General features: G+C 55.7%; 1 protein-coding gene across 1 annotated transcript; it reads left to right on the forward strand.

The window, feature by feature from the left end:
* Positions 1-3,440: 3,440 nt before the first annotated feature.
* On the forward strand, positions 3,441-8,838 carry LOC309575065 (uncharacterized protein; the record flags this gene model as incomplete). The annotated part of the gene is made up of 6 exons (XM_082285230.1): positions 3,441-3,835; positions 4,125-4,414; positions 5,000-5,128; positions 5,263-5,406; positions 5,566-5,667; positions 8,665-8,838. Exons 3-6 carry the CDS (start codon positions 5,024-5,026, stop codon positions 8,836-8,838), a joined length of 525 nt encoding a protein of 174 aa, XP_082141356.1. The 5' UTR covers positions 3,441-3,835; positions 4,125-4,414; positions 5,000-5,023.
* Positions 8,839-10,102: the final 1,264 nt, after the last annotated feature.

Raw genomic sequence — 10,102 nt, forward strand, 5'->3', positions numbered from 1 at the left:
TGCAGCCATCGCAGTGTAGTGGGAAGGGCAGCACTTCTCTGGGGAAGCCGGGGACATTACTCCCTCTGGCAGCTTTCCAACTCTCCCCGTGCCTTCTCCAGGTGCCCGCCATGGTCAGGGACATCCACCAGTGGCTCATGGCCAATGAGTCTGATGAGCACAGTCTGGACAGGACCCTGCTGGAGCTGGCTGAGGCACACCCAGCCGATGTGGGGATAACTCTGCTGCGTGTGGCCCCATCATGTGACAGGTATGGGGCCCACCTGCCCACAGGGCTCACCAGCCCATCACCCTGTGGAGCCTGTCCCAGGTGTCTGACAAACAGAGAGTCCAGGGCCCTCTGGCTCCTCCATTTCCCAGCCCTGGCAAGTCAGCCCCCAAGCCTGCTTCCATGCTCCCTCCCTCAGGCTCCCTCAGGGGCCAGTTCCTACAGGGATGGGCTGCCTGGGTGCTGCTGGCGAGGGGCGGAGGGCAGAGGCAGGGCTGGCAGCCAGCTCAGGTCCCCGCTGCTGCCCAGGCCTCGGTGCTGTGGCCGAGACCGCCCCTGAGACAGAGCTCTGACCCCACAGAGCTGCTACGACCATGTGGAAGACCATCATGTCCTTGCCCAGGACTGCGGAGCTGGTGCTGCTGCTGCTCCTCGATGTGCTGGGGAGCTGGCCAGAGCACAGCACGCGCACCTCCGACGGGGATGACACAGATGTCTTTGCCCTGGCTGTGAGTTTCTGGAACCGGCCTTTGCTCGCCCCCAGGTCGCCGCTCCAGCAGCTCCCCATCCTCCTTCCCCCACTGCATCTCCCTGCCTCAGGCGCTGGGCTGAAACCTGGGCTAGGGGCAGGTTCAGGGGCACCAGGCCCGGTGCTCCCCCTGCCTCTCCCCTGGCCTCCCCTTCCACGCTCGGGCCCTGCCACATGGACGTCTCAGCAGTGAGCGCTGTCTCGAGGTGGTTTGTCCTTTGCAGGCAACTGTGGTGATGTGGGAGATCCTCCAGATGCCCTGTGTCCCACAGGCAGTCACGGTGTATTTGCCCTGCCTCTTTGTGCATCTGCTCTTCCAAGTGTTCTTCAGCACAGGGGAGATGCCAGAGGAGGTCGATAACTTGTGGAGAGTATGCCGGAAGGAACATGGCCTTCCCACCAACCCCAGCAGGTGCTCCATGCCAGTCCTCCTGTCCCTGCCATGTCCCCAGGGCAGAAGCCAGTGCCCACAACATGACCTGGGCTTTGCTCTGCACATAGGTTTGCAGTGCAGACCCTGAGGGCCCTGCTCTGCCTGGAGTATGAGGATATGGTGACAGCAATGGATCGCAAGTGTGGCTGGGATGCGCTGCTCTCTGCTGACACCCAGCACGATACAGTGGCTCTGCTGGCCAGGTGAGACCCCCTACTCCCCGCTGCCCTTGGCATTTGTGCCCTGTGCCCGGGGTGCTCCTCACAGTCCCCGTGGTCAAGGGCCAGAGGGCCTCATCACTGGGCAACGGCTGAGCTGACCAGGAAAGGCCAGGAGAGGAGGGTGCCCAGGAGCAGCCGCCTCCCAAAGGGCCCAGCTCCCCTTGCGAGGTGGTAGAGAAAGACCAGACCTGTGTGAGTCTGTCCTGGGAGAAGTTTGCCCCCCTGGGTCAGGGTCTTGGTTCCTTTTTTGCCCTGCCAGGGAAGTGTCCTGTGTCTCCATACCCTTGTGTTCTGGGATCGCGCTCCACCTGCTCGGGCTGCTCAGCGCAGAAGAGCCACGCTGGGATCTGCCTGCCCTGGTGTTCCTCGTGGAGGTGAGCCTGACGGCCAGCGCTGCCTCGCTGAGCTGCCTCCCAGCTCTCTGCCCTCTCGCAGCCACAGCTGCCTGGGACGGTGCCCGCGCCCTGCGCTGCCGCCTGGGCCCAGCCCTGGGCGGTTCCGGGCTCCTGCCGGCCGGCTCCCCTGTCACTGCCCTGTGCCTTTCAGGTGCTCGAGTGCCTGGACTTGAGGGAATGTGGTGGCAGTGTTGTGGAGGTCTCATCAAAATACCTGCAGAGCGAGCGCAGGGAGATGCGTCGCCTGGCACTCAGGGCCCTCCTCGTGCTCAGGGACGATCCCTCGATGGTCAGAAGGGGGCAGCGGCTGAAGCTGCGCTGGCAGCGTGGGGCTGGGCAATGCAGTCCCTTGGGCCTGGCTGGGCTTTGGGCGCTGAGGCAGCTGCTCCCAGCTCTCCTGCCTCCCGGCTCAGCTGCCCCAGTGCTTCGGGACAGCCCTTTGGCCACTGGGCCCTGCGGCAGCAGGGTGAGGCTGCACAGCCTTGTGTTCCACACAGGCCGAAAGAACGTGGAGCCTGACTGAAAGCCTTGTGAAGCTCCTGTGGGACACAGATGGAGAGATAGTTGGGATGACACTCGTTGTACTAGGCTTTTTATTCTTGGACAAAGACATCCTGGTATCAAGCTCCATCGCCCTGCAGCTGGCTGAGGCGCTTCTGCCACTCTTTGACAACGTAAGGCTCGGTGCCCTCAGCCACAGCCACTGGGTGCCTCCCGGACACTTTGTGCCCTGGGGATTTTCAGGCCTGTGCCCTGGTGGGCCCGGAGCAGCTGATGCTGACGTCTTTTTTCCTTCTTTTCTCACAGGATGATAACCAGGTGCAGCGGCTCTCCATGATTCTCTTCCGAGAAATGATGGATTTTTTAGCAGAAGAGGGAGAAAAGCCTGTGCAATGGAGCCTGCTCCCACTCTTCTTCCGCTGCCATGATGAGAACCGGCATGTGGCATGGGTGAGGACTCGTGGGCTGCCGGGATCCCCCTGGGAGGGGGCTCGGCTGCCTCCTGCCCTGGCGCCACACGGGCTGCAGCCTCCTCCTGGCCTTGGCGCAGGGACGCGGGTCCTGTGCCCTGGGCTGTGGTGCCATCTCTGGGTCTCTGCTGCTCTCCAGGCCTCTTGGGTAACGCTGCTTCGTGCGACTGAGTTCCTGAAGAGGAGAGATCTCACAAAGCGCGTGGAGAAACAGAAACTGTGGATGTTCGCCAAGTGCCTGGTAAGGATGGCCTGGAAGCCCAAGTCACAGTCTGGAGCAGCCCCCTGCTCGTCGTGCTCAGTGTGTGGGGCTGGCAGCTGTGCCCCTGCCCACTGCTGCACCCAGGGGTGCCAGCCTGCGCCCCACACGCTGCTCCCTTCCCGGGGCCGCACAGGCTCTTCTCCAGGCTCCTCTGGCCCCGAGCCGGGTGCCCATGGAGTCCCGGCCCCGCTGGGCCGTGGCGCGGGGCGGCACCGCGGCTCCCCGGGCAGCACCCGGCCCTCAGCCCCCTCCAGAGCCCGGCGCCAGCGGCTGCTGGCCGGGCCTCGGGGCTGTGCGGGCAGGAGAGGCCAGGGCTGGGCGCAGAGAGCCCGGCCAAGGGGCTGAGCCCGCGCCAACCCTTCCCTCCTGGCGCTCTCTGCAGCTGGCAGTGGACAGGAGCCGAGTGACGGAGTACGTGCGCCGGGCCCTGCCGTACCTGTACAGCCCACAGGAGTTCCTGCAAAGGGTGGCCGCCAGGTTCATCGGTGAGCCAGGAGCCCGGGGCCCCTCCCCGCCCCGCCGCAGCTCGGCCCCAGCCCCGGCTGCTGCCCCGGCAGCGGGATCCGGGCCCGGGGCCGTGGAGCCCCGCCTGCCCTCGGGGCCGCTGCCGCCCTCCCGCAGCCGTGCCCTCGGGCGTCAGGATGCGGCAAGGGCCCGGGCTGAGCCCTGCCGGGGCAGGAGAGCGTGTGGCCACGGGGCTGGCAGCGCCGCTGCGAGGGAGCTGTGCCGCTGGGGCCGTGACCGCCTCTGTGTTCCCAGTGATCGCCGGGCAGAGCTTGACAAGACAGCAGGGAGCGTTCGGGCTCATCTGTCAAGGTGAGTGAGGGCAGCGGGCTGTCAGCGGGGGCTGGCGGGAGGAGCCGCAATCCCTGCCCCGGCTGCGGAGGGCTCTGCTCCCTGTGCGGACGAGGGGCGGCGTGCACAGAGCACAGAGAGCTTTCAGGGGCACGTGGGGGATTCGTGGCCAGCACCTTCAGGCTGATCCCTTGGTCCCTCCTCCCTCCTGGCCATGGCAAGAGCGGGCTGGGATGGCCCTGGCAGGGGGCTCTCCTCGGGTCCCTGCAGATCCGGGATCTGACTGTGGCTCTGTTCCTCTCTGTCCCAGCCCTTGAAGATACGGCAGAGGACATCAGCCTCGCCATTGGAAGCCTGGCACAAGAAACGTCGCAGTTCCTCAGGGCGTTAGAGAGGGCTCCAGTCTCCATCTCTCGGAAGCTGCGAAATCAGCTCTGCAGCGCATGGAAGGCACGGCCTCGTCTCTGGGGCAGTGGCTGGCTGTTCTGTGTGAGCCCTGCAGAGAGCTGAGCTGTCTGCTCTTCTCTTCTGGGCCACCTGAGCCAGCGGGGATTTTTTTGTTCTTTAGGATTGCTCTTTTCTTCTTTTCATTTTTCTTTGGTATGTAAATACAGAATGTGTTATAATACACAGACTCCCAGGAGCTTTCTTTTGGCACCCAGTGTCTGCAGGACACAGGGGAAGAGGGGAAAAAGGGTGCTTGTGCTCAGCAAGTCCCCCAGGAGTGCAGCGCGGAAGGGAAAATGGCCATAAGCCCTTTGGCCTTTGGTGGCTGTGCTGAAGCCTTAGCGCTGCCGACAGAGCGGGTGGGCAGGGAATGTGGTGACAGTGTTGTGGAGGTCTCATCAAAATACCTGCAGAGCGAGCGCAGACAGATGCGTCGCCTGGCACTCAGGGCCCTCCTCGTGCTCAGGGACGATCCCGCGATGGTCAGAAGGGGGCAGCGGCTGAAGCTGTGCTGGCAGCGTGGGGCTGGGCAATGCAGTCCCTTGGGCCTGGCTGGGCTTCAGGAGCTGAGGCAGCTGCTCCCAGCTCTCCTGCCTCCCGGCTCAGCTGCCCCAGTGCTTCAGGACAGCCCTTTGGCCACTGGGCCCTGTGGCAGCAGGGTGAGGCTGCACAGCCTTGTGTTCCACACAGGCCGAAAGAACGTGGAGCCTGACTGAAAGCCTTGTGAAACTCCTGCAGGACACAGATGGAGAGATAGTTGGGATGACACTCGTTGTACTAGGCTTTTTATTCTTGGACAAAGACATCCTGGTATCAAGCCCCATCGCCCTGCAGCTGGCTGAGGCGCTCCTGCCACTCTTTGACAACGTAAGGCTCGGTGCCCTCAGCCACAGCCACTGGGTGCCTCCCGGACACTTTGTGCCCTGGGGATTTTCAGGCCCGTGCCCTGGTGGGCCCGGAGCAGCTGATGCTGAGGTCTTTTTTTTCTTCTTTTCTCACAGGATGATAACCAGGTGCAGCAGGTCTCCATGATTCTCTTCCGAGAAATGATGGATTTTTTAGCGGAAGAGGGAGAAAAGCCTGTGCAATGGAGCCTGCTCCCACTCTTCTTCCGCTGCCATGATGAGAACCGGCATGTGGCATGGGTGAGGACTCGTGGGCTGCCGGGATCCCCCTGGGAGGGGGCTCGGCTGCCTCCTGCCCTGGCGCCACACGGGCTGTAGCCTCCTCCTGGCCTTGGCGCAGGGACGCGGGTCCTGTGCCCTGGGCTGTGGTGCCATCTCTGGGTCTCTGCTGCTCTCCAGGCCTCTTGGGTAACGCTGCTTCGTGCGACTGAGTTCCTGAAGAGGAGAGATCTCACAAAGCGCGTGGAGAAACAGAAACTGTGGATGTTCGCCAAGTGCCTGGTAAGGATGGCCTGGAAGCCCAAGTCACAGTCTGGAGAAGCCCCCTGCTCGTCGTGCTCAGTGTGTGGGGCTGGCAGCTGTGCCCCTGCCCACTGCTGCACCCAGGGGTGCCAGCCTGCGCCCCACACGCTGCTCCCTTCCCGGGGCCGCACAGGCTCTTCTCCAGGCTCCTCTGGCCCCGAGCCGGGTGCCCATGGAGCCCCGGCCCCGCTGGGCCGTGGCGCGGGGCGGCACCGCGGCTCCCCGGGCAGCAGCCGGCCCTCAGCCCCCTCCAGAGCCCGGCGCCAGCGGCTGCTGGCCGGGCCTCGGGGCTGTGCGGGCAGGAGAGGCCAGGGCTGGGCGCAGGGAGCGCCCGGCCAAGGGGCTGAGCCCGCGCCAACCCTTCCCTCCTGGCGCTCTCTGCAGCTGGCAGTGGACAGGAGCCGAGTGACCGAGTACGTGCGCCGGGCCCTGCATCTTTTGCCTTTGCTGTTTTAGAACCATGTTTGCTTTAAATCTTTTGGCCTTAGCAAAAGGCTGAACAACAACGTGTTTCTCTAGTTTCCTAGGATTGTCTTGCCTTGGGAGCAAGAGGTCTGTCCAGAATGAGACCACTCTTGATGTTAATTAAAAATTAGCATCTGTTTTATTAAAAGTATAATTTAAAAAAATCAATTAAAGTTAAAATAATCCAATCCGGGAAAATCCACAAGTAAAAATACCAAGTAAAAATCTTAAAACCCGGGTCTGCAGCATTAGAGACCTTTAGGCCTAACCGGCACAAGGCCCCAGTGCAGGAAGCCTGCAACGCCGGGTTAACTTGGGCTACTCCAAAGTTAGGTAATTAAAACGGTTCCTCTGCGGCATAGAGGCCCGAGCCACCAGCACTGGACGTCCCCCACAACTAATCCCAGGCAAATGCCAGCTCCAGGGCTGTGCCCTGCATTTCATAATGTCCATGCTCCGCCCAGGGCCGCCCACAATCCGGCCCCCACGGTCTGGTGCGATTGGGGGAGTCTTGAAGTGAGGTCATTTGATGCAGCCAATGGATAACTTCTTGTCCAGGGGGCTTGAAAGGCAGGAAAATGTCCTCATTGACATTCATGTTGCCATGGAGCTGAGCTGCAGGTTAACGGACAGAGACTAAAAATAGCCCTTGGCAGTTAAAAGTCTGCTCTTGGAGCTGGGCTTAGGAACTTGGGGAACTTAAGGACAACTAAGGAAAGCATTAAACTGCACTACAAACACTTCAAGGAACTTTTAAAACAGAACAATCAACAGTCATTTTAAGGAACTTTTAAAACTGTACCATAAACACTTGAAGATACTCTTTTTCAAACATACTAATTGACTTGGATCACTTGGGTATGTGCAGGAAACAAGTCATTTGGAAGTTTAAGGCTTAAGGAAGGGATTAAATTTGGGAATATCTTATCAACAGGGATTTTTAACTAGGAACTGTGTGCTTAAATGGTTCTGAGAATTAACTTGATATCTTTAACTAGTTTGATGGGCATTCTAAGTATGTAAAGGCTAATTTGGCAATTGAAACACTTAATATGCAAAATACAAAACTAGGACATTTAACATCTTATCATGGCAAAATCAGGGCACTTAACATGCAAAGGCCAATTTGGTGGGTTTCATATATACCAAGGTCTCTCTTTAAAACCCATTTCCCGTTCAGTTTATCTCTTCAGAGTTCCATCCAGTTCCCACTTTAGTCAGTCACAAGTCTTCTGACTGCACAGCAAGTTGATTTGAGTCAAGATCCATGATTTTAAGAGTGGAGGAGGATAGGAGAACTGGCTAACACTTCCAAACAAGGCCCCGTAGCAGATAACATGGATTTTTTTTCCTCCATCTCCTGCAAAGATGAGCAGGAATATTGACTCTGAAATGATAAGTTTCGACGTTGGCATTTTTTTGTCATGAGAAGTGATAGATGAGGGGTTTTTTTCCATAGAAGGGCATAAATTGTTACAATATTTTTTTTTTTAAAATTAAGCAACTTCACTGCTTAACTTTCATTAGGAAAAATAACATTCCAGGGTGAGTGGGATGTCCTCCCTTTGAGACACTGCTAGGAAGGATGTGGGACTCTGGTCAAGCTGAGGAGGAAGTTCTTTCCCCTTTTAGAAAACTATTACTGTAACTTGCACTTATCCAATTTTCAGGTCTTTCTTGGTATCTGAAGAGCTTTTAATGAAGCATTCTTCCTAGAACATGACTCTTTCTGGCATTTGCAAAAATGTTCTTAGAGTCTCAAGAAAAAGCCATTTAGAAAGAATTTCACAGGAATCCTGGAATGGTTTGGGTTGGAAGGAACCTTACCGCTCATCTCGTTCCACCCCCTGCCATGGGCAGGGACACCTTCTACTATCCCAGATTGCTCCAAGACCCGTCCAACCTGGCCTGGAACACTTCCAGGGATCCAGGGGCAGCCACAGCTTCTCTGGGCACCCTGTACCAGGGCCTGCCCACCCTCACAGGGAAGGATTTCTTCCCAGTATCCCACCTAAACCTGCGCTCTGTCAGTGGGAAGCCATTCCCTGTGTCCTGTCCCTCCATGCTTTTGGAAACAGTCTAAAGAGGAGGTCTGAGAGTGGCCCCAGTCCTTGCTATGTGTCTGCAGACAGAGCAACACTTCTCTGTGTGTTGAGGCCTTCAGAAAGTGACGCAGAGCAGATGGCAATCTACAAAAGAGTGGGAAGTACATTAATTAGTCTTTGCTTCCCAGTTTCTTCCAACATCTTTGCAAAATAGTGATGATGAGTCATCCTGAAGCCTTGTCATTTGTCCTGTGGTTTAGAGTTCTCAGACTTTTGTAGGATATGTCCTGTTGGAAGCACGGATTTACTCCAGACTCTTTCACGGGGATGTAGGCTATCATAAATAAAAGTCAGGAAACCTTAGCTAAAAGCCTTTAAAAATAAAAAAATTAAGATAGTCAAGGTAAGTATAAGGGGCCGTGTCCTGATTCGTGTATGGATATAAACCAAATCCTATTCCTTGTAGGCAGGAATTAAGGCATATGGATGCAGTGCTGCTCCCACAGAAGCCCATGGAAAACTTTCCAGGGACTTGAGAGAAGACAAGGATCCCATCTCAGTTCTAGCACAACCTCCAGAGAACACATCTGGCCAGTGGGAAGAGGACAACTGTGATAAGGAATTTTGCAGGCTCTGTTAGGAAGCCACTGAGAACAAGACTGCCTAAAGCATAGAAAACAGCAGAAGGGGAAGGAAAAATAAACAAATATGGAACCTGTTTAACGTTAAGTTGAAATTTATTTCTGTTTTTCACTGTCTTTTACGTGAGGGAGAAGGCAGTGCTGCTTTCCCCTCCACCTCTAAGCTTTGTGCTGTCTCTAGGTACCTATAACAGAACTTAGATTCTAGTAAATGAATAAATTTACCACTTATGGCACCCAACTTATTCAGTGGGGGAGGCTGAACTCCAGAAATACCAGCATATCTGGTCTGATCAACTTAACAGCACACCACAGGAGCACTTTCTTCTGGTTGTGTTGTATCCCACACAATGGCAAATGATGCTTTTCCCAGCAATAGCTGCCTTGGACAACAGTCATGCAGTGGGAGGCTAGACTCAAAAACCAAAGTTTTGACTCCAAAAGAGGTCTTACTCAGAGTTACTGGAGGACTTTTCTTGCATATCATAGATGTAGCTGGGAAACTCAAAACAACTCTTGGCTTCTTGTCCCTGCAGAATTTGTAACAGAATTTGACATCCTTCAACATTCATGTTTGAAACCTATCAGGTTTTTAGCTGTTTGTGTTCTGTCTTTGTTGGTGGAGCTGGTATCAGCCCTTGCCTCCACAGTGTGTGTATTGTCACTTGTGAGTGGTCAGCTCTACAGCAGCAAAACCAGTCAGCAGGAGGAATAATTTGGGGAAATTCAAGTTATTGCACTGAAAACATTTTCATTTTAATATTTTGGCCTGCCAAATTGCTTATTCAGGCAGTCCAAATTAACTAAAAGTCATAAAATGTAATAATAGTTGCAGACAAAGGCAAAGAGATTGGGACTTTGAGGATGAGCTATGAAATTTAGTAGTGTATTCACAACATGAGTGTGATTGGGGGAAAGAGGCAGAAAAGGAAATGATAAGAATTCCCATAATTTGGAGCACTTCTCCCACATGTGATATGTGATGGTTTTGTGCACCTAAGCACTCTGGACTGTCTGAGATGATTGGCGAGATGGATTTAGCCAAAAGATCCTGGGAAAGGAGCTTAGAATTAGAAAGAAGATGAGACACTATAGACTCAGAGATCTCTTGGCAAGTTTATTAACTCACCAAAGGCTTGTCTTAGGTTTGAGACTGGGTTTAGAGCTGGATCCTTTGATTCTAGTTTTTTTATTTTTTAATTAGGTCCTGAGCATCTCGGCAGTTTTGCAGCCCTCCTTTTGTGTCCAAAAGAGAAACCCTCA

This window comes from Coloeus monedula (assembly GCF_965178545.1).
Source record: "Coloeus monedula genome assembly, chromosome: 7".
In the NCBI taxonomy this organism is placed as follows: domain Eukaryota; kingdom Metazoa; phylum Chordata; class Aves; order Passeriformes; family Corvidae; genus Coloeus; species Coloeus monedula.